This window comes from Helicoverpa armigera, chromosome 15 (assembly GCF_030705265.1).
Source record: "Helicoverpa armigera isolate CAAS_96S chromosome 15, ASM3070526v1, whole genome shotgun sequence".
In the NCBI taxonomy this organism is placed as follows: Eukaryota; Metazoa; Arthropoda; class Insecta; order Lepidoptera; family Noctuidae; genus Helicoverpa; species Helicoverpa armigera.
In genome coordinates this window covers 8,780,919-8,805,080 of record NC_087134.1, presented here as the reverse complement: position 1 = coordinate 8,805,080, position 24,162 = coordinate 8,780,919, and the positions used below count along the sequence as shown (strand labels likewise).

At 36.1% G+C, this 24,162-nt stretch overlaps 2 protein-coding genes across 5 annotated transcripts in view; one reads left to right on the top strand and one right to left on the bottom strand.

Annotated features, from left to right (window-relative positions):
* Positions 1-16,922, top strand: part of LOC135117831 (sodium/potassium/calcium exchanger Nckx30C-like) — a 76,070-nt gene extending 59,148 nt beyond the window's left edge. For all 4 annotated transcript variants that reach the window (XM_064038137.1, XM_064038136.1, XM_064038135.1 and 1 more), the window contains 4 exons: positions 825-1,021; positions 3,052-3,190; positions 3,580-3,832; positions 11,106-16,922. In XM_064038137.1, coding sequence (XP_063894207.1) covers positions 825-1,021; positions 3,052-3,190; positions 3,580-3,832; positions 11,106-11,349 — 833 coding nt within the window. In that variant the 3' untranslated portion in view covers positions 11,350-16,922. The remainder of the gene's footprint in view (positions 1-824; positions 1,022-3,051; positions 3,191-3,579; positions 3,833-11,105) is intronic.
* Positions 16,923-17,111: 189 nt separating this feature from the next.
* Positions 17,112-24,063, bottom strand: LOC110379738 (uncharacterized). Its single transcript, XM_064038295.1, has 6 exons — positions 23,816-24,063; positions 21,156-21,199; positions 19,566-19,803; positions 18,911-19,073; positions 18,396-18,557; positions 17,112-18,043 (listed from the first exon to the last, which is right to left on the bottom strand). The coding sequence occupies exons 2-6, from the start codon at positions 21,184-21,186 to the stop codon at positions 17,915-17,917; spliced, it is 723 nt and encodes a 240-aa protein (XP_063894365.1). The 5' UTR covers positions 21,187-21,199; positions 23,816-24,063; the 3' UTR covers positions 17,112-17,914.
* Positions 24,064-24,162: the final 99 nt, after the last annotated feature.

Genomic DNA, 24,162 nt, shown 5'->3' with positions numbered 1-24,162 from the left:
TTCAGCGACATCACGACCTAGCAAGTGCATTCATAGCAAGTGATAACCTATAATCTATATCTATACTAATATTACTCAAAAACTACTGGACCGATTTTAAATATTCTTTCACCATTAGAAAGCTATATTATCTGCGAGTAACATAGGCTATATTTTATCCCGGTGCGGGCAGTAGCTCCCACAGGACGCGGGTGAAACCGCGGGAAAACGGCTAGTCTTATAAAAAAGTCATGATCATCGTACTTATTTCTCAGTCATCTGCTCTTTCACGTAAGATAGTTACGTGGTCTTCTAATGATTATTATTTTACATATCCACAACCTCCACAGCTTCTAAACTTTCTAAAAGTTTACGTTTCATTTTTTTTTTGTATTTTTTTGCTTTTTAAACATGGTATTTTTGATGTTACATAACATATAAAGGTACATTTCACTATACATGGTTCAAAATATGTTTGTATTCTGTAATGATAATGATAGGGGTTGTTTAAGCAGGCATCAATCGGGCCCCCAAGTTGAAGTCAAATTTTAAGGTTATAATTTGACACCTAGGCTTTGGTGAAAATGAAATTCTTATTAAGTGTTCCGTAAATGCTCCCTAAATTTAGGTATTCGTTGGTGAAAACGGGCATTAGTTTTCAGATACCATTCAGTATTATATCACAATATAAACCCACCACAGCCAACCAATTTGGATTCGGACATTTTCTTACAATCTTCTTCACATCATTACCTACCTACGGCAAAATTAAAAACGGACCAGCAGGACAATATCCAAAATACAATCTAGCCATCATAAACCAATCCCATCTCCCTTGTTCTCAGGTAAAGTAGACGAGAAGGCGACGCAGCTACATGCAATAGCGTCGTTAAAGGTGCTGCTTGAAGCCACGCGGCCGACCGCGGGCGGGGCTGGCGCGGCCGCTGCGAGGCACTCGGCAGCAGTCGCGCAAGCCAAGGAGACGCCCCTGGACCTGCCCAACGGCGGGATCGGGGATGTCCAGTTAGATGCTATAGAAGAGGTAAGAAAGTATACATTTTATAAGCAGTATTTTTTACATTTTCAGTAAGTATAATATGTGATCCATTTTCAGTTTTCTGATGGACTTTGTTATTCTGTTTTGAATCATTACAATAGGTATAATTATGCAGAAGATGACGAGTTTGAAGATAAAACATTTGTACCTAGGTCAGCGAGTAAACTGGGTAATGCAACGGCCAGAAAACCAGTGATGTCAAATGCCAATCACCTCTTATCATACATTGAACAACTAAATCTTCAAGACCCAAATCCACAACATACAAATTACTGAGTTCCTTAATAGAAAAACTGGGACGATTGTGCTCAAAATCCTGTCATATCAAGATAAACGTAACCTTTGTTCGATCCTAGAGATTTATGGTCCCGGCAATCTCCTTCCTTCTGCAGAATGTGGCAAATGATTAATTGACTCAACGACCTGAATCATGGACCCAGTAATATGCGCAGTTGGTTATGGAGTTTTTGTTCGCACCTAATTCGGTTTTTTGGTCACCCCACAGATTTCTCGCGTTGGCCCTGAAAATGAAATGTGTTAAAGTGATGTATGCGACTGTTTCGGTTGTTTGGCCGAGTAAACATGTCATGATATCTGAATTGTGTTATTTGTTTAACAAATGTGTTACATCCTGAGTTTCGGATCGGAATGAAATTGGTATAATAACAGTGTGAAAGTGAAGTTGATAACAATAACAGAAATTTCTCTTCATCATCTCGACTTTTAATATAATAGGAAAGAACAGAATTTCCTTATACCGAACATCCAATGATTGGTATACCTCTCCTTGGGTGTCCATTAGAATTTCCCCCTTGCCAAAAAATAAGGTTTTACCATCCACATAATCATTACTTTCAACATTATTTTCGTAATTAATTTTCTGACATCTCGTATCCCTCCATTACCCACTGCCATTCATGTCTGACAATACAGATTTAAATCCAAATGGTTCTACAAATCCCCGATCCCGTCATGATAAATATTCGTCTTTTGTTTTTGTTTCAAATCGACATTGACGGCAGAGTTGTGTGCCAACTGGGATTATATGGAGCCAGTCAATCACTTGTACGTCGATACAAATGTTTTTAACATTTCAGAAATAATTTTGATGAGTTTTTTTTCACTGTACTGTCTGGAGTTTTTTAGATCTATTTTCTAAGCTTGTATTGCAGTCCATAATGTTCACTAACTTGTGTTGATAAATGACTGTAGTTAAAACTGAAGATTGCTCAATATTCGAGCTATATATTGGCCATGTCAAGAACAAAGGATATATTTAATACGTCTCACAAATTATAATTTTCTCCATCTTCCTCAGAGGCGAGTATAGTTATACGTTATTCGTTACCATTCTCCTTTTGGATTCTCCTAGATCGCTCTAAATATTCCAGCATTTTTTAGTACAAACAAACCTTATAAGTCCAGTACTATAATTACCCAGGTAAAGTACTGGGCCTAGGCAGTAATAAATCTAAAACGGTCATGTTCCCGACAGGCTCAGCCCAAATGCCTCGTTCCTGTAAAACTTTTCATAATAACTGTTCTCTCAACTATCTAAAGGTTTATGCGTGGGTCTCCATAATAGAATGCCAAAATTGGGTCCTCGTGATGGTACCAACCCTTTGTAGTTAAATTTATTGTGTTTTAACCTAGTTTCGTGCCTAGCCGCCTGTTTTAACTTTGAAATAGTTTTCTTTTATGAGGTTAGAATTTAGGAATATTGGTATTGGTGGTAGGTGTCTGTTTGTAACATTTTTTTTATCCTATATCCTGTTTTCGATCCATTATTTTAAAACAATCAGGCTTTTCGCAAATTACGTTCCGCTTTTACCTAGTGAGTGAGGTGATGTTATAAATTTATACGTCCCAAACTTTATCTTCGCTCTTGGATACTTTAAGATGTCAGATACTCTCACTCACGTCTCACTTATTAATCAACCTTTTCAACCTATTTACCCTATCCAAATCGTCTTTATATTTCCACGTTTATTCTAGCGATGTTCTTCTTGTTTCAGATAGGAGACCTGGACGAGGACACGACGCCGCTGGACATGTCGTGGCCGTCAGGGTTCCGCAAGCGAGTGACGTATCTGTTAGTCGCACCCATTGTCTTCCCGCTCTGGATGACCCTCCCAGACACTAGAACTCCTAAAGGTAATCATTGTTTGAATTTGGTTTTGTTGAAGTACATTCCAAGGAATTTAAGCATTAAGGACATTGTGAAGGAGTGTATTTCCATACTTAAATATTAAGGATACTGTGATGATGGCTTTTTTTTCAGATTTTAGTCGTAGATAACAAAATATAATAAGATAGGATTGCATTGGATATAATTGTATTGAAGTTTTTCAAACAGCATTATTCTCAAGATACAGTATTAAAAATTGATTTTCAATCTTTTAGTTACCTAAGCATCATCATACGTTACACTTTTATAAAATCCGTTGATACGTTATTTTTTTCCGATATTGTGACCAAAACTTAACTTCAATCTTACTAAACCAACGTTTTAAAATATTAACCCAACCTCATTTTATTTCCAGGGAAAAGATTTTTCCCCGTAACATTTATAGGGTCAATAGTTTGGATAGCTTTCTTCTCCTACTTGATGGTGTGGTGGGCGAACGTGGCGGGGGCGACGGCCCACGTGCCTCCCGAGGTCATGGGGCTGACACTCCTGGCTGCAGGGACCTCGGTACCTGACCTCATCACGTCCGTCATCGTGGCCAGAAAGGGTTTTGGAGACATGGCCGTCTCCAGCTCAGTTGGCAGTAATATTTTTGATGTTACTGTTGGGTAAGTGTTTATATACATCCTGTTTATATTTCTTTAACACTTTTTTCTTACTGCATTAAGCCTGAGAGTTTGTAGATGATTAAATCCGTAAGCACAAGAAACAGTTTGATGATCTTATCTACGGCTATTCATAAATAACATCATCAAACTGATCTAAACTTGCCATAGCGTAAAGAAACTTTAGGTATATCTGCATTTCTTTACATTAAACTAACACCAAAAGGACACCAACGAATATTAAAACAGACATTATCTTTAGCGTTAAGCATTGCAGCACAAACTTCGAATTCCCAGTCTGCACTGCAGCTCTTCGCCTCAAGAGAAATACAAACTATTTGATAAATGCTATTTCAGCTATTGCAACCCAAATTGATATTTAAGCTGGCCACATTTCGCCTGTCGAATACTTTACACAAGAATCTCTTACGGGAACTCCTGCATGGTCGTGCCAAATTTTCGGCTCTAAAGAGTTATACGACTTTTGGGAAAAATAGGTTCCTCTTTGATGGAATTCTTATTTTATTATCATGAGTATTTCAGCTGAAACTCTAGTGTATATCTAAGCTTAATTTAATGTGGTATTTTTATTATATTTAGGTAATTACAACCTCTCGTAGGACCTACTTCACAATTGGAAAATGAAACAGAGTTGCAGGGTGCCGATAATAACGTATATTAATATATAGCACGAACACAATGTCACAGACAGTTGACATCAACGACAGTAATTCGAACAAGCCACTACATGTGGCAGATTATTATTGTATGTGGTCAGTAAGGGCCACAAGGGGTATCCTTCAACATTCACGCACTCGAATAAAAAGCAGCTTATTTTTTTCAAATCAAACCATGACTTCCAATTGGATCAGCGCTTTCATGCAAACAAACAAACTCTTCAATTTAATAATAATAAAGATTTTCAATTATTTAAGTTCTATTTAGTAGTTATAGTAGTTATATTCAAAAGAAAAACCTTGGAAAACTTGGTTCCTTATAAAAGACCCAAATCTTGCTCAACAATACTATATAATCAAGAATGTTTATAATTGGGGGAAAATATTTGGCCGATTCCTCGAGCGTTATTAATATGAACATGATTGTATTCTTTGATTAGCTATGGGAATAATCTGAATTGCTTTCATAAAATACCTGTACCATAATATTCTTGTATTGGAAATAAGGTTTTACGACTTGAAAATACAAAAAAGTTTTTATTCTAAATAAACATGCCTACTAAAGGATCATGTAATGGGTGCTTATTTTTAAATAATGCGTCTACCACTTTTATAAAGAAATCTGATCTCTATAAGAAATCAAAACTTTCACTATTAGGTACATAGTTGCTGCGTACCTCTTTTCGTTTTTGATAACAAGGCATTTCTTGTATTAAATCATCAAATGACCCCTTCCCCTATAGGGACAGTGGGAGGGACGGACAAATGTTTACGAACTAAAATGCACTTATGTTCCATATAGAGCCCAAGGCTGTTTCGAAGAATCCCGTAGCCCTAAATAACCAGGCCTTCTGTTTTATTCAAAAAAGCAATACTAGAGACCTCTAATTTCCCAATATGTACAGTACTAACAAGATATATAAAATGACCAGCTTCTCACTCCAAGCTACAAAATAAATAACGTAATCAAATGGGAACTTCGCAAACTGTGTTCTTAGATAAGAAAATTCTTAACTGTACACACCTTAAATAACGGACGCCATCTTAAGTGCTTACCTACTCAGCTTGGAGCGAAGCCAAAACCGAGGGTAGATGTGAAATTACTCGCTTTTTTCTGCGCAGAGCAGATGGTAGGAACTGCGGATGTATTTTAAAAGTGTTGCAAATGCATCGAGGTTTTTGTAGTCAAGAAGTCATTGGTATTCTGGTCTCCTGGCGGTGCTTTTGTGAGTTTTTGCGAAATTATGATATGGGTTTTTAGTTCGTTATGTCTTGAAAAATGCCTTTACAGGGCTGTCTTTGCCAAACACAAGTAAACCAAGCATATGTGTAAGACATCCTGTGTGGATTAAATCTGTCATGCGTTATCAGACAGCAACTACAAAAACACGGAAGACCTCTAGAGTCGCACGAATAGTGCACTCTCAATTCGTCAGAAGATATACTTAGCTAGCTTTTCCCCGCGGTTTCACCTACGTTTCGGAGAAACCTTTCTCGGAACCGAAAAATTACCCCATGTCCTTTCTCAGGCTCTACAATACCTTTTCGTTTAAATCGCTTCAGTAGTTTCGGCGTAGTTTGTCGTAATAGTTGTAAGTATTACATTTACTGCATCGAAAATTGAATAAGTTACCTTGGTATACAAGGGTTTCTTACAACAATGCCTTGCCCTCTTAACCTTGTATGAACTCTTGAACTTTGTGAGCTGGCACCCACCTGACACCAGCGGCCTTGTAACACTAATTTTATATTTGATACCTCCTACCCTTCACAATACGGTTTATATCGAGAGCATTGATTTTAACTCAAAATATTATACTATTTTTTCCAAAGATATTTTGCAATTCTACGTTTGTTTACCTGATACTTTCGTGGTAGCAACTAAGAATCCCCACGCACTGCGAACTTTTAGTCGGCCAAAAGTTTGATTGGGCTTATAAATCAGTATGGAGATGAATAACAGTCAGATGAGTAACAATCAGGTATGCGGCCAGTATCAGATCGGGTTAAAAGTTTGAATTCAAAATTAAGTACCTTAAATCAGCCACACATCGGAACAACCATCAGCCGACAGTTTATTCTGCAGTCTGCAATATCTGAGTGTAAACAAAAATCGAACTAAAACAACAGCTTACACCAATGTTCCACTACTCAAAACAAATGACTACTCAAAAGTACAACCAAGCAAATTGAATACAACAGAAGCAATTGTGTTAATCGGCCATTTAAGAAATATGCAGAGGCAGTAACCAAAATATCGAAAGGCATGCCATGCTTACATAACCGGGTCACAGGATAAGATCTCTGACCCAATTTTGTAAGTATTTGAACCGGATCGCCCCTTGAGAGCCGAAACAATACATTTACTTTAAACATTTCGTCTGAATGTAGCCATAAGCAGATGATTTTCCTTATTATATTATCTTCGAACATAAGCTTAGGAATGGGTTCCGCCATATTGGCTGAAGACATTGTAGGTCGCTATTTGGAGGAGTTTGAAGGCAATAGATGGAATAGAGATATGACATGCAAATGGAAGTACTTTAATCGATTGAAATCATTATTTAAGCTGTAATAAGTTTGGAAAGACGTGTCTCCGTTTGTATGTGCTTTAGACTCCCAAACCTAAAGTGAATGGTTTTTGACTTTTCAAAGGAGCCTGCGAAGGTTTTTTGAAATAAAAACTTTTGACTTTTGAAAGGGTGAAAACGGGACCCGGGAACGGTAACTAAGACTCCACTGTCTATTCGTCTATTTACCAACACTACCAACAGGCATGTATCTCATGAATCATGATAGGTATTAGACGTTTTTCTATTGCCGCTAGAACAACTAATACTATTATTATTGGTATTATTTTACATAACGTGTGTTTTTGTAGCCAAGCCATAAAGTAATAAATTCGTTTGAAATAATTTGCACTGTTTCTATGAGCTAAACCGCAATACTGACCACAAACACGATGCATACAGACCACAAATCTAGCTCGCATTTGGCAAAACGCATCATAATGTATTTGGCACTATGCATTATTTGAGTTTGCCAAACGGTGAAATACTCCTAAACTAAGTGTAGGCTTTGTGAGGTCCTCAAATTATTATGAAGCCACAAAACCACTTAAAGCTGTGCAGTCGGATAAAAAACTTGCTTTTATGAAAGGTTCATTGGTAATATGTATTGTAGGTAAATGTATCAGGTTCGATTCCCGGGCTGAAGAAACTGCAGCTGGATATTTTAGACTTCAGTTTGTTTTTGTAATTAAATCTGATTCAAGTCTGGTCCTAGTCCTTTTTGATAACGAAATATGTCAATTTGTTATTTAGGTTCAAGTTAGTATCAAGATACAAAAAACTTTTAGGGTTCTCCATCAGAGAGTACTATCAATGATCTAAAACAACAAGATTATAGTAACAAAATAACCACTAAACCCGCCTAAAATTTATCAAATAATCCCCAACTTAACTGAAAGTTATAAACTGCTAGTTAATCGCCTTATTCCTTCAGAATCTCTAACCCTAAACAATTGTAGATCAAGAAACCGCCGTATAAATCCTTTTGAACAAACGTTATGAATACCGGAATATCTTCAATAACAATCTTAATGCTATAGACATAAAGTCGTATTTTGAACAACAGAGTAAGGCTTCATACCGGGGATATAAGAATTGTAATCGAGAGGACTCATAGATCCTCTTTAGACTAAGAGCACACTCAAAGTAGACAAAACAGTCGGCCAACAGTTGACCTGATAATCGGTTTTTTTTTTTAGAAATCTTTGTTCTAATCAAAGCTTTCAGCCAGTCTGATACCGGCTAAATACCTGATCTTTGTAATGTGCGTCCTACCATTCATCTTCATACTGATTTATGAGCCCAAACACACTATCGGCCGACTAAAAGTTTGCAGTGTGTACTCTTATAGGACCTCTAGTGGAGGGGGTACTATCGCAATGCAGTTTGCAACTATTTTGCGATTTGTCTTCAAAACGTATTTCGTATTTGGGTCAGGCTTGAGAATAATTTTCTTTAGTAAAATGTGTATTTTTCTCGATTCTCCTTTGTTTGTGAGTGGCCTGGTTTTAATATTTACTGCCGACTTTAATTTGAAGGGGTTATTGAGCTTTGACTTTATTTTTTTTTTATAACGCGACGGTTAGTTTAACATTTGAATAAGTTTCCTTGCAAAAAAATTAAAGCATGAGTATTCATTGTTCTTGATAATGCACGGATAATTTTATTATAAAACTAGCTTTTCCCTGTGGTTTTATCCACATCTTTGGGAAACTACTTCCCAAACTTAGATAAAAAGTAGCCGACAATTTTTTTTCACCGAAATCTATTCTTCAATCTTTGAAACGGTAACACATATCCAAACTTTTACCTTCTCCTTTTGTGATGTGAAGTAGGTCACCCATCCAAGGAACTGCCGCGGCAAGCAAAGATCACTTAACCTGATGTTACTTAGCCATAAGCCCCTTTAACATAATTCATAGTAATTTGGTACAGTTTATTTTTTACAATAAACACGAATTCGCCATAAAAGAAAGTCGGCCATTTTAAATACGATTTAAAATATTACCGTTCGTGTCGGCCGCCATTTTATTAAAAGATTTGTTTTCAGAACGCGATCAAAATTTGTTTGTTTAACTATGACATAGTGAAGCAATTTTTAGTTTCTGTTTTTACAACTGTAGGTACCTTGATATATATACCGAAACATGATAGATATATTTTGCGGATGGAACTCATAATAGTTCTCTGATAGGAAATGTATATTACTTATTTATTTACAAAAACGAAAGGAAACATTAAAACTATTTATCAAAAAAATAATCTGCATCGCTGTATATTTATATTGTATTTGATGTCAGAAACCAGTAAGTCTGACCACCAATCTTACATAGGGATATTGGGTGGCCCGGGTAACTAGGTTGAGGAGGTCAGATAGACAGTCGCTCATTAAGTTCCAAAAAGATTTGTGCTTATGTAAAATTTGGCTCGATAAATATCTACAATGTAGTGTTTTTGCTATAGTATGGGAATTACAAGCAATAAATTAAATCACCCCAATTTCGCGAACGACCTCACATAAGCGATTAAGTTACAATGTTTAGAAGAGACGTGTGTGGTAAAATATTGAAATTCATATTTTATAGCATCCGCAAAATAAATATGCAATTTTACAATTTTACTTTTATATTGACGTCAAAAATACATTATGCTGTAAAACTGTAAACTGGCTTATTGTTACAGTTTTATGTATTAGATATCTTTGAAATCATAATGAAGTAAATATATTATTTCAATGCAATAATTTGATATGTATAAAATTACCGAAAATATATAACTTTTCAATGATTCCACACCATCAGATTTTCCGCTCGTATTTATTACACGTGACTCAGTCACTTGTCAATTGTTTACTGTCGCGCGTACATCAGCCCGTTCGTCGTGTCGTACAATCCGCTCGGAAAACCATGTGAAAAATCCGATATTGTCCAACGTTTCACTATCAGTCTTAAGGCCACACAAAACTGGGGTAAGAAAAATAACCAGCGCGAAGTGACCCCAGCAAACTCACCTTAAGCACCCCTGTGCCCGAAACTACGATAAAAAATAACACTATGATATTTATCAGCATAATTCGGCTCACGGCCTCGCTCCAAATATCGTCAGAAACAAATGCCAACTACAGTCACAACAAAATGTTGAACACACCGTGCTTACAACATTGTTTTTTTTTGGCATTATGTTCAACAATGTTGGACTTTTAGTTACCGTGATTTATAAATTGATAAATGTTAGCTGCTTTTGGAAAGTTTTTATTAAATGTTGAGCGGTTCTGCCTTGTATGGTGATTGATCTGCTGATCGCATGCCTAACTTTGTGTCCTGGGTCAACTGAAAGAATAATGTTAAGATTTTTTGTGGAGTAAACTATCGGGATTTTTGCCTTGTCAATAGCAATAAGCTTTATACTACGTAGTTTTGAATAAACTGTGTACCAAGCCGATTACTACATATTCTTTGTCAGTAAATAAAGCCTTGATACTTGATAATAAGGTTATCAACTCCTTAATGTAACCTACCGTGTCCCCAAGCCGTAACATTTTAAAAGTTCAGCCTTCTCCATTACAGAACACAAAAGAACAATAGCGAACTATAAAATCCAATAAATTATAGCTAATCCGATTTTATGATCTCTCAACGGTAACCTTCTAAAATGTACTTGTAAGAGCTAATAAAACTTTCAACTAATATTTTTACAACTGACGTGACCCAGTTTGGACTAGTTTGGACAACAATAACTAAAGTTAGTAGCTGGGTAGTACCCGCGGAGCCCGCATGAAAAGTTTTTAATTTTCCGGAATCTGACCATGTCCAAATACACAAGAAGAGAGTCTATGTTTGCGAAAAAATCTGTGACTTTGCGACTGAAGATTCCATATAGATTTCTGTATAACAGAAAAACTTTGTAATTCTTGACTAATGTTAAGCTTGACATTTTAGTTCTATAATCAGCCACCAGTCATGGTTTTCGCCCTTGAATACCATGCTAGCTATGGCAGAGTATTAAAATATTAACTGTTTCTGATTCCAGGCTTCCCCTTCCATGGCTCCTGTACGGCCTGATCAACGGGGAGCCAGTCCAAGTGAACTCCAAGGGCATGGTCTGCAGCATAGTGCTACTGTTCGCCATGTTGATCTTCGTCATCATCAGCATCGCCTGCTTCAGGTGGAAGATGAACAGGGGCCTAGGGTTCACCATGTTCCTCCTCTACTTCGTCTTCGTAGGAGTCAGCTTGGGACTCGAATACGGGTACCTCAACTGTCCGAGCGAATAGACTGGTCTCTTCGTCTTTTGGTCTTCTCATTATTGAATAAGGGATTGGACATTTCAGATGAGCGTTTGATCGTGACTATTCGTTTTGGGAATGATAAAGGAAATACGGAATGAAATTTAAGTCGAATGCAATAGAAAAGCCGGAAAGTATTTTATTGTAGAATCCTATAGAGGATGAGGAAAGCAGAATTTAAAATAGTTTATGGTAAATAGTGGAGAACGCTAGATTGCAGAACTGTTTACCTAAAACAAATAGTCGACAGTCAAATTGTAGCAAGTTGGTACTTCCAGCAATATTGCGACTCGATTGCAGCGAACTGTGCGACGCAAACCAAGCGGGGGTTTAATGTAAATTCAACGTCAATTTGTAAAACTGCGCGTATACATTCTGACGTCAAACTGTCAGAGCACTTTGACATATTTGACACAACATGACGTTGAACATGGATAGATTATTCATTTAGTTATTTCAAATGAATAATAAAATCTAATAATCTATTTTTACATGTAAAATTGGACGTAGCTCGCTGCAACCGAGATTTAAATTCTATATAATATTTTAAACAGTGTAAGTATTATAAGACGGTTACTTTAGCGTTGTGAATTATTTAGTTTTGTATTTTAGTTGACTAGTTGCCATAGCACAAGCAGTAAGGTATTGCTCAAAGATAATCATTTACTTTGGTATTGCTTTGATCAAGTTTCGTTTAGATGTTTTAAACGGAGGCTTGTAATAGATTGTATTGATAAATGACGAGAGATTTACTTGCACCAAATATTTATACATAAGAGAAACTTAAGACAGTAGAACAATTAACGAAAATACAATTCCTATGAAATGCAATAAAGAAAGCTTCAGTGGTTCTGATCATATTATTAAGAATTTTGCATTGTATGTAAATTATAATGAGATACAACATTTTTGTATCTGAAGTAAATATTTAGCCATGATAGAGACTGTAGTTATTTATATGAATGTTAGTTGTTTAACTCGATGGCGCTTTTACGAAGTTTTAAGGCTAAGTTCTTAACCTGTCGTTAAATGTGTCAGTTGTTTTTGTAAATATTGGTCGCGTTGTGTTGGGTTCTGTTTCGAGTTAGTTTCGAGAGCGCGGTGGCCGCCGCCCGCGCCGGTCCATGTGGATGATTTATATTTTAATGTGTCGTTATAATGAAGCGATTTGATGTAAGTGTGTGCGCGCACAAACAGCTAGATGTACATACACACATAGAGGGTGGGAGAGCGGGGCAAATGTGAAAGTTTTAAATAAAATCTCATTCCATAAAATGTGCCTAAGAGTTTTACGAACTCAGTAACATTTAGCTTCGATTTTTATAAATTAACAGTAAAAAAGAAAAGAAAATGTTAAAAATATCACTTTATCATCTGTTAGAAGACTACGCTTACATTTAGTGTTATAGAGTATCTGAGGACGCATCTGTCCCGCTCTACAATATAATACGGTAGTTAGAGTTTACACTATCTCTATAAAGTCTATCTATAATTATATGAACCATACTACTCCTCGTTTCATCTATTGACTTTCGGCAGAAATGATTGGATAGTTACGTCTGGCTAGTCAATTCTTAATATTACGGCTATGTCTTCAAAATCTCTTCTTCCTTAATATTTAAAGGGCACGGTTCAGTAAAATTAAAAAATTGAAAAAAAAACATCTTGTCAACCGTCCATAGTTTCTGTTTTATATTTACTTTCCGCTTCTGCACGTGATATCACTCTATAATCTTTGACTCATGAAAAACTTTAATAAAAATGATCGTAAGTTGAATTGTTGATACCCAAAAAGTTTTATATTAATAACCCGCCTATTTGACATAGCAATAAATAGTCTAGAATAGATAGTTAAATATTTATATTGTTAAGCTTTAACACTTCAGACCTTAGTGTCGCTCAAATGATGGAGAAAGCATTATTGGACTTCAATGGAAATGGCAGGGGGAGTGACAAAAATGGACTTTCAGCTAATACAATTAGAGTTCATTGTGACTTCTCGTGTCATGATCTATTCTACTTATATACGCACAAGTAAACCAACAATTCTTAAAGTTCGCTTTGTACATCAACATGTAACGTTTTGTTGTATAGATCATTCTTCATATAAATAACGTTTGTACTATATAAAGTTTAAAAATGAAACACTCAATTGACGAGATATGCAATGTACTCTTAAGACAGTACTGGAGGGTTAAAACTGTTGTTTTGTGTATGAAGGATGGTAATATTCGTCTTATATAACTATCAGTTCTTATAATAAACCAATATCTACGGGTATATAAGGCCATTATATTGCCTTATCATCAGCTTATCATTATAGTTTGGACTAAAGCTACTGCTAGACAGAACTGTCATTGTCATGTTTGTGAAATCATCAATTCATTTGGAAAAGTTGCATTTCATATTCTCATTCAGAAATCAGATTGTAGAACATCATAAATGTACGAAGTCAATTATTTTCTACAATCTGAATTTGGAGCCCTCAATAATAATAATCAATTTGATTGGCTACTGTAATTTGGATTGACTTATTGCCAGAAATAATATAAGTATGCACAGATCAGCTAAGAAAATGGTGGATTGTGTTTCGAGATACCAACTTCAAACCTCCATTTTTTTAATTAATCTATTACTCGAAATTTCTTCTTGTCTTTAATGTTTTTCTAAGTACAAAACTTTTAGCTCTGTTCCAAAATTTGAGCTACATATAACTAACTATATTGCGTGTTATAAGAAGCACGATATACGAGTAGTACAAAATACTTAATTCAAGCAATCTTTTGCATCGAGAAACAAAGTGATTCCTGTCGATACTTATTCCAGAGTAATTCACACAAATTTTCGTTTGGAACAGGGTGCCTAGTACAATATAAAACAGCAATATTGCCATATAAAAATATGAAAAGTAAAAAACAAAATGAAATGTTGCTATAATGATGACATATCGGTAGCTACCGGACATCGTGAAGTCATAATCTGTGATAAGAAGCATGCTTATGACGTGTATTATATTAAATATTTATATAGACATCATCTCTCTTCGAGTTTTCATATAGTATTATGTATATACATATAAGCTTGGATTTGATAGCCTTCTGTAGTTCGCTTAGCGACGCCACTACTGGACAGTTACTGTGAAATTGAAATTCCTTTTTTTACGAAAGATATTATGCTAAAAGATAGAAATCATTTGAGAGTGTAGTAAAAGAAAAGTACTGGTGTGTAAAAAATAAATTCGTCCAATGAAAGTGTGCTGTTAAAACTGAAGCACGAATTCATCTATGTATCTTCTTTGATGACGTACTAACTAACACAGATCTGAAAATCATTTCAAAGCACACTGCTTTCAATTTACACACATTAAATTCATGGCATATTTGGACAAAAAAAACTATTATCATTTTATATTCTTAACCCACACTTCTATTAAAACTACAAAATTCAAAAAAACATCAAAAATATACAAAAACTGTACGTGTAGTGGCCACTCTATAAAAATTTAAGAATTTGACTCTATAAAGTAACTTAATTCGATATGAATAAACTTTTCTTTACGATGATACAAACTAGTTTGTAGTAAACAAAAGTATCCTTAATATTATTATCTGAAGCACCAAGTACCGTGAGTACGTTATGCCTATACTGAGAACAACCAAAAATGTAATGAAAAAATACAACAATCAAGGTTTGTCGAAGAGTCCAACAGTTTAAAAAGTGTGTGAATAGTTCTGAGCTCGCGAGCACGAAAGGACCTTTAAACTTTCCATTACATTTTTGGATTCCTCTGAAATATTCTATATGCTATTAAATTATATAACTTTATACACTAGATTTCTATCTATCTATCTCTTGTATAATGTACTTAATTAGGCTTTGTAAATTAACCATCCTTCCATTCGTTTAAAGCTGTTAGTTATTGAACTGATAAAGAATATTTATAATCATATCACGAGGTTCTATTCTTTGACGTCAGAATGTAAAATTGACGTTGACATTTTATATTCTGGCGTCAAAATTGTATAGTTGTAAACTCGCCTTTATGCATGTCAGACCACGTAGTTACATTAAACTTGCATTTGTTCAGTACCAAATAGCACGAGCCGAGCTAGAACTCATTAACTTTCAAAATTCGTTATAACTAATAGTGTCTGTAAGAGTTACAATTTATCAATATAAATCGGTGTCCTCTTCCGACACCGATTAAATACATAAAATATCCTTTATAACTTCTTCGTAGTCTAAGACCTAGGCTTAAACGCTATCATTAATATAAAAAAAATGTTTATTAATAAAAAAATTGAAATATGATATCCAGGTAGAGATTGTTACTAGAAATGATGGTTTTTATATAAAAATTATAAAGTAAATTATTGCAGATAATAAAAAAGATTCTTCATTCCACTTTTTTGTTACGATGATATTTTGTATTATTGTCATGAACACCATAAATATTGTTTAATAAGTGGTTTTAATTTGATTACTGTTTCAGCTTTAAAATTGATCGTAAAGGAAAAAGTGGAGTGACTTTGAATAGTCATCGATTTCGTTTATAGCTGACTAGTCTCGATTTCGAAAGACATTCCGAGAAGTGTTCATTCCTTTGCACTTGTTATGTCAATTCATTTCACAATGTCAAATATGTTTACAACAATAAAATTAAAATTGACAATGTAAAATTAATGTTTGAATTCTGACGTCGTCATACATAAGTTGTGACTGACAATGCTAAAATGATTTTAAATAAAAGTTTGTTTTAAACTATAAAATGATATCACACGAGGTCGTCGGAATCGAGATGACAGCGTAGGTTGTTAATAGTGATATTACAAATTAGGTAAAAGTAAAAAAAATGTTATTAATTTTAAAAAACTGTAGATAAGTTTTAGGAATTTTCATCATGTTGTAACGAGTAAAATGGGAGGAGAAAAGCTCTTGTTCTATTTATTATTTTTTCATTCAAACGATAAGTGTCTGTGGTTTTTATAAAGTTTTAAACAGTATTATGACTTCCGTAGTTAATTTGAGTATTCATAGTTAATTTCGTCGACATTTGTGTCTTTTTGCTGTGAATCTCGATCGGAAACTATTAAATAAAATAAATAGATTTTACTAGAACGTTTTAATAAATACCATAGAGCACGTATATTTACATATATTTTTCGATAGATCTGATAACTTTATTAAATGCTGCGTTCAAAAATGGTGATTTAAATAAAGTAATTTGAACGTAGAATTCCTCATTTTCAATATGATAGTAGTACATGATAAGTGAAGCACACAGTTATTTGTTATAAATGAATACTATTAAGTAATATATTTATTGTCCGATCGAGTAATATTGTTGTTCTATTAAAAGCTTTTAATGATTGTTGAAGATTAAAAGATTGTGATAGTTTTAATAATTCACTAGTTTATTGCATTTATATATTGTGAGATAATTTTGTATGTATCAGTGTTTATAATTTGACGTAAATAAAGAGCGTGGCGTACCCAAGCGTCGGCTGTCGACGGTATTATGAAAAATTACAATAAAAATAATAAAATAGTGAGTGAAAAAATGTGAGTTTTATTTTACTGTGATTTACCAAGACACGTAAATATTATATATACTATATTCTGTAAAAAAGAACGGTATTAAAAAAGAAAACAAAACACCATCTACCATTGAAAGAACCATCCAGCTCAAACTTAGCCATGAGCTCATCCCCAAATGAAACACAAAAGTCCAATCAAAATATTTATTATATCCATAAAGTTGGTGTTAGAAAAAAACTTAAAAATACAATTTAGAACAAACTTAATCACTCAACATGGCTTTGAGCTAATTTGTGGCACAAATATTACACACGACTTATTCAAAAGGTAATAAACTTTATAAATGAGGATCTTATATCTCCATAAATACATAGGTATACAAATAGATATTTAATTTTATAAATCATGTAATTTGGACAGCGATAGGTATAATATAGGTATTCCTAAATTAACTAACACAAAGTACCTACATTACTAAAATATTAACACACTTTGACACAGAAACAAGCGATGAAAAGTTTAATATTTTTAGGTGTCAAAACAACCAAGATTGTTTCTTAATTCACATTATTAAGAAAAACATTTAATTCACATAATTAAGGTTTAAAAGTGACCTGACGACGAAGAAACATAGAACAAGCAAAAACTACGAAATCTTAAAAAATCTAACCCTTAAAGAAGGCGATTACAAAAATAAGAAACAATATTGTGCCGAAAAACTTCTAAACATCACATTTAGACTTATTACTATAAAGTACTAGGTACGTAATTCTTATCAAATACAAACATGTCAAACATTCTTAAAACAATCTTTCATACCCTGGCCTCAAAGATTTCAGACCATGGAAATATACTGTGTCAATCCCCTGTCTTTATTCCAATTTGAATCTGCATCTTGCTTAAACCAGATCCGGAATATTAATGCCAGTCAATTCTGAGACTTGTATTACCTGTATGACGGTCTATTTTCGCTTAAAGCGCATCAACTGATCCCATGTAGTGGTGTAGGGTAGTTTTACAAAAGCGCAGTGCGTAGGCGCGCGCGGCAGAACAGTAGGAAAGCCAGTAACGCAGCGAGCGCCGCGCCGGCAAGTAGTGTCGTCTCATCGCGACGGGCACCGCCTGCACGTTCTACAACTGTACTCTGAAAATACAATAAATGGGTAAGGTATACAGAAAGAAAGCTGGAAGAAGATAAGCGCTTATAAGTTTCAGCTTCTTCCAGCTTTCTTTCTCAAACCCTTATACATATATATAAATATTGGTTGTCAATATAAAAAAGAACACGATCAACTTTACGATGACTAATGACTAAACTGAAAAATTGGGGAAACTATTTTCATACGGCCACAAACTTCATGCAAACAAAACTATAAAATTCCAAGCAACCTAAAAAAACTTCTAGTGAATACTTTTGAACATTTTGCTTATTTACAAATTAATATAGCAACGATTAAAAAAATAGTCTATCTTTGACTACTCTCTGACATCCTTACCCATCCACCATGCCTGATGGCCCAGGGTGTGGCGCACTGAGCCACGTGCTTGGCGGCCCAATCCACTGCTCTGCACCAGCCCCCCACTCTGACTGCGCGGGCGCATACCTCGCAGAGGAACGCTAGCACTACCAGTGCTCTTTGTTCTGTGTGGACACAGGCCTGGAAGAAGAATACAATAATGATTAGAATCAGTTGTAAAAATAAAAGGCTAAAAAGAAATGGTGGCATAAAATAAGTCAGATAATATCACGAAGGCTGCTAGAAAGATCAGTGTATGTAAAGATGATACAAAGTCTAATTTTTAGGTGGCCACTAGATGAATATAAGTTAAAAGTACAAATATAAAAAAATATAAGTTATCTCAAATGGGTTATACCTAGTTAATAAACATAATTTTTAATTTTATCATGTATGTTTCTAAAACATAAAGATTTGAAAAAAATCTTCCGAACACAATTTACATCTAGAGGAATCTTGTTGCATTAATCATCAGCTATTAGTCGTTTGTTTACCTGACAAAGTTCCTGCATGATATCCTCAAACTCGACCTCATCGAGGCTCAGCAGGGATATGTGTTCTGCCTCTGCAGCCAGGCGGGCTCGTGCCTTCGTCTCTCGGAACCTTCGCGCCGCTCGCTCCAGGGAGCGCCAGTCGCGCCAGTACATCCACCATCCTCTGGAAAATTAAGAGTTAAGATTTATAGGTTGCTCGTGTAAGAAAACAATTTTCAATTTCGGCGTAGTGCGGGTATATGGTGAATCATCACTGCCATATTGTTTTGGTACATTTGCACGAATTGGATTCTCGGGTCTTGCCGATATCACTTTGATCATTCAAGTCATAATGCAGACGTGCCTCGAAGAGTCCATAAATGTTGGGCCTGCGTCTGAGCCTTGTTGATTCGTATAGGATTGCAATCCCATCAGAGTATGGCTGAAGTAATAGAGTGTATCTGTATCTGCGCAAATGCTGTGCACAATATGTTCTGCGCAGTCTGCTTACCTGACTGGTATCCTTATACGAGAACTGATGCCACCGTGACCGAAATCAGCCTTAAATGCTACTAAATATTCGCTACAACCTTGATCGTCAACGTACCCAAATTCTACAGGTGCCTTTCCTACGTAGTATTTTTAAAGATCTTTACCTACTGAAATCAAACCTCACCTCTGATCAGGCCTCGCCGGAGCCACAAAACACGGCGGCGGCCTCAGCCTCTCCAGCCTCAAGTGCTGCAGCAGCAGAGCTCTGAACAGCCGCACTCCTCTCTCCTCCTCCTCTCCTTGCAGTTCAGGCCCTCGCCAGTGACCCTGGCACTCGTCCCGACGCTCCTCGTCTAGTGATACTTGACGAAGTAATGGAGCTCTTGGTGTGTCGTAATCTTCTAGAGCTTGGACACTGCATGCTGTAAAATGTAGGTATATTGAATGTGGTTTAAAATCAATACATTCAGGACGCAAAAGAACAATGACTGGATTCTGTACAGACCTATTAATTTGAGAATGGAGTCTTTCTGTTAGCTAGTCTTTAATTGATATTTTCTTCTTTGTGTTATACCCAATACAGAAAAATTAAAAAAATAAACTTTGTCTGGAGTGATTTGAGGATACCATAAGAAATATACTATTCTATTCCTAAAATTATTTTCATCAAATTCTCTCTTGAATAATTTTTCTTCCCAGCTAGCTTTCAATACTTTTAAAACACTCGCTGCGGTTTTAAAACATTATGTAGATTATTTTGCAAAAGCGTCACTGGCACTTCAAGTTAGCTATTAACTTTCCATCAATATACATTTTCCGATACTCATAAATAAATGCATTAAATAGGCCTCACCAATAACTTTGCCTTAACGAAGTACCTCAGTGTCACCTTGACATGGTCACCGTTGAATTATGCATGTGTGAGTAACATAACACATACATGATGTATATGTATGTACTACGGGTGTTAATTAAGCCACTTTGTAAAGCAATCTAGATTAACTCTAACACACTCTGGACACGCAGTTATGTCGAGTAACTTTGTAGCTTTGTAGGGTTAAACGTTTGTAGTAAATATTTGCTGAGAAATATGAACGTGGTTTTATAATTCTAAAGCTAAATGTTGTGAATGGGAAAATAAGTCTTTGTCTGTTGTTCTTTGACGCCAAAATTACTGAAACGATTTAAATGAAATCTGGTAGACAGATAGTCTAAAGCCAGAGAAAGGACTTAAAGGCTATTTTTTTATCCCGGAACAAGGGTACGGGTGAAAAGGCGAGGAACATCAAACTTAGTTTGTTCTGTTCATTGTTGCGGTAAAACGATTGAACCGAATTTTGAAATAAGTTTATAAATAGACGAGTTATTTTAAGAGGTTACCGCGAAGCCTAATAAACCGTCTAATCGGTAAAATTCCTTGTATTAAATTCAATTATTCCTTGCTCATAGAATTCTAAGAACGAAATATTTCAAAGTTAATGCTTCCTGAACAATCTTCAGCTTGTTAACGCCAATCAAAAAGTTATAAATTAATTTGTTCCAATAAAAACAGTTGCTGGCTCCAAATAATGGTTACATGATTTATTTGATAGGAATAATTACGAATTTCTAGAATACATACATACCTCTGTACCCGATACCGTGTGACAAAAATAATATTCAGTTGCAAAACGTACGTGCTTTGGCCCTCCAAACTTCTTCTATATTAACTTGATAAAAGTGGCGTTTAAGTAAAACCAAGAAAATGATAAAACGGCTCCCTGGTTCAACTTACCCCTCAAAAACGACGACTGTGACCGATGCATTGTTACTGCAACACTGAAAAAGAAAATATGTTCGTAAGTTAAGGGAAAAGTAATTTTAAGAACATAACAATAGAGTCTTGTTTTCCATTGGTACACCTACGGTTTTACCTAAACACATCAAACGCATACTAAGATTGCAATTTCTTTTGCTATAATATTCTAATTTAAAAACAAAATGCATCTTTACTAGAAAAGTAAAAATCGCGTATTAGGATGTAGACTAACCTCTGACTTTCAAATAAAGTGTGGAGGTATAAGAGCACTAATTTAGCCTGTCAGAAAACAAGTCCTCAGCCAGTAACAGCGAACCTATATTTTCAAATACTAATAGGAAGTAAGCGGAGGCAGACCCGGTAGGTTAATCATCTACTTCACACACAATCTAATTAAATTCTAACTAATCGGATCTAGCTAAGTTATTTAACACGTGAGTAAACTACGCTACGCCGCTGTTAGTTTCACGTTGTAGTTGTAGCAGCAATGCAGGTAATATTGAAATAAAACAGCGATGATGGTGTAAAGTAAAAAGTATATTAAATGTAAATAGAAAACGAGCTTAAGTGTAAAACAACAGGGGCCGAAGTAGTGCTAACGCTCAGGCGAGAGCGTCGCGCGATTGTCCAATAAGAACGCTCTGATAAGACTCTGTGAGTACCTAAAAGAAACGAGACAGATGCGCGCGCGAGCGAGATAGCACTAACGTAAATATTACGCGTTCGGCGCGAGCAGTCTTCAATCCCATGTTGTGGGTAGTGTAGCGAAGCGTACCTCACAGTACCCCCCCCTTAGCGAAGCGTACGTTTGGCTTGCATACTCTGCCGGTCCTGGTGACGTAGGGTTGCTGTGAAGGTACAGGATCCACGATGCTCGGTGTACAACTTGCCGTATTCGTAGGACACGTAGTGTCTGGCGCTTCATTGCAGATGTATGCCGGTTTCAGTCTATCCAGCGATACAACTGTCTCTCGATTCGGTAGCTGTATCTTGAAGAACTTTTCGTGTCTCTGTAGCACAGGATACGGTCCATCGTAGGGTGGTGTCAGCGGCGCTCGAACGGTATCGTTCCTCACAAAGACGTGTGTGCACGTACCGAGGTCCTTATGAATGAAGGGACTGGCTGTTGTTCTCGCGGTAGTGCACGAAGGTGAGAGTGACGTCATCGTTTGTGTGAGGCAGCGAACGTAATCTTCGTCCGACATGTTAGTAGTAGTAGTCGGCGCGAAGAAATCCGATGGCACACGTAGCGTAGAACCGTAGGTCATTAGCGCGGGACTTAAGTTGTTGTCTTCACGCAGCGCTGTTCGGAGATTTCGATTGTCAGATTCTCGAGTTGTTTTGAGAGCACTTGTATCTGCGCGGACATGATTTGTTGGTTAACTGCCGCAGAATCTGGTTGAGATGAAGAGACAGCTGCGATATTTGCCGACTCGGAATATTCCATCATTTTGTCTGCCATTGCCGCGAGCATATCGAGTGATGAATCTGTGTTCACAGACAGTACAACTCGAATTTGCGGCGGAAGGTGGTTCATCCACTCAATCTTGATGCCATCTTCGGTGATCATGTTGAAGATCGGTCGGTTGTAGTTGGCCCAGGACGTAACGATATTTGTTTTCGTCACTGGTCTTCTGCGGCTCGACGACGGCTTCAAATTGGATGAACCACATGCGAGGATATTCACGCCAGAAGGGAAGGAGACGCGACTGCACGGAGATAACGGCGAGGTCTGTAGGCTGACTAACTTCTTGCTTGTGTTCCATCATTTTTCTCTCGGGGTCACCAAAAATGTAGCAGCAATGCAGGTAATATTGAAATAAAACAGCGATGATGGTGTAAAGTAAAAAGTATATTAAATGTAAATAGAAAACGAGCTTAAGTGTAAAACAACAGGGGCCGAAGTAGTGCTAACGCTCAGGCGAGAGCGTCGCGCGATTGTCCAATAAGAACGCTCTGATAAGACTCTGTGAGTACCTAAAAGAAACGAGACAGATGCGCGCGCGAGCGAGATAGCACTAACGTAAATATTACGCGTTCGGCGCGAGCAGTCTTCAATCCCATGTTGTGGGTAGTGTAGCGAAGCGTACCTCACATAGTAACACAAAAAAGAAAACATGAACAGAGCATAAAAACAGTTTTTGCTCGTAGCTCTCTCAAGAAAATTCAATATAAGACCGTTATTACCCATAGTCTGAAAAATAAAACAACGAATGCGGCATCTAGTCTTTCAAGTTAAAACTGTACATTACTACGAAGATTTTCAATTAGGATTAAATTAAGAAATGCAAAATGATATCATTGACTGTGACTGACTGCCTATCACTGCATATAATTGGAGTACATAATCCTTCACAACATGCTCTATAGCCTTTGTAGGGCAAACCTCCTTTGAAGGCATAACTGCTCAAATATTCATAACCTACATCTATGCAGACGAGGCAAAAGCAACCACTATTTAAAAACGGTTTTCCTTATAAAAACATAAAACCTCACACCCCTAACCTCTTTAAACAATGCACGGACGCTTAGCAACAACCTAAATTCGAATTAAGAACAACACATTCAAATTCATAAAACGAATACATGCAAACGGCCATGTTGGAAATCGCACACATTTTTTAGATTTAGCGTACCTGATATCACTTTAGAGGTCTGAAAATCCATTATGAAGTCCTGGATTTAGTAACGCGTGTTTCCAAGAAGGTCTGCAGACTGACAGTGAGCTAAACAGTAGCGACCTTGCAGCACGGGTCATGACCCTGACATACATTTGTACGCATGCGCGTGGTAAAGGGAGTTTGTCGGAACTACGGGGTATGTTCTGAGTATTTCACTCTCCATCGTACTACGATTAATTTCACTGTCATGTTATTATGATTGATGTGTTGTATGTTATGTAAACAAGCGTTAATATTATTAATGAGAATTTTGAGTTACGCGTTTGTAGCTGTAAATAAACCTTAGCGTAGTCTAGTCTTTA

Excerpts from the sequence above, each read along its gene's own strand:
- LOC110379738 (XM_064038295.1), bottom strand. The coding sequence starts at position 21,186 with ATGCATCGGTCACAGTCGTCGTTTTTGAGGG. Across the intron at positions 19,804-21,155 it reads ACAGTCGTCGTTTTTGAGGG|CATGCAGTGTCCAAGCTCTA; the intron begins GTAAGTTGAACC and ends TACATTTTACAG. Across the intron at positions 19,074-19,565 it reads CCGGCGAGGCCTGATCAGAG|AGGATGGTGGATGTACTGGC; the intron begins GTGAGGTTTGAT and ends TTAATTTTCCAG.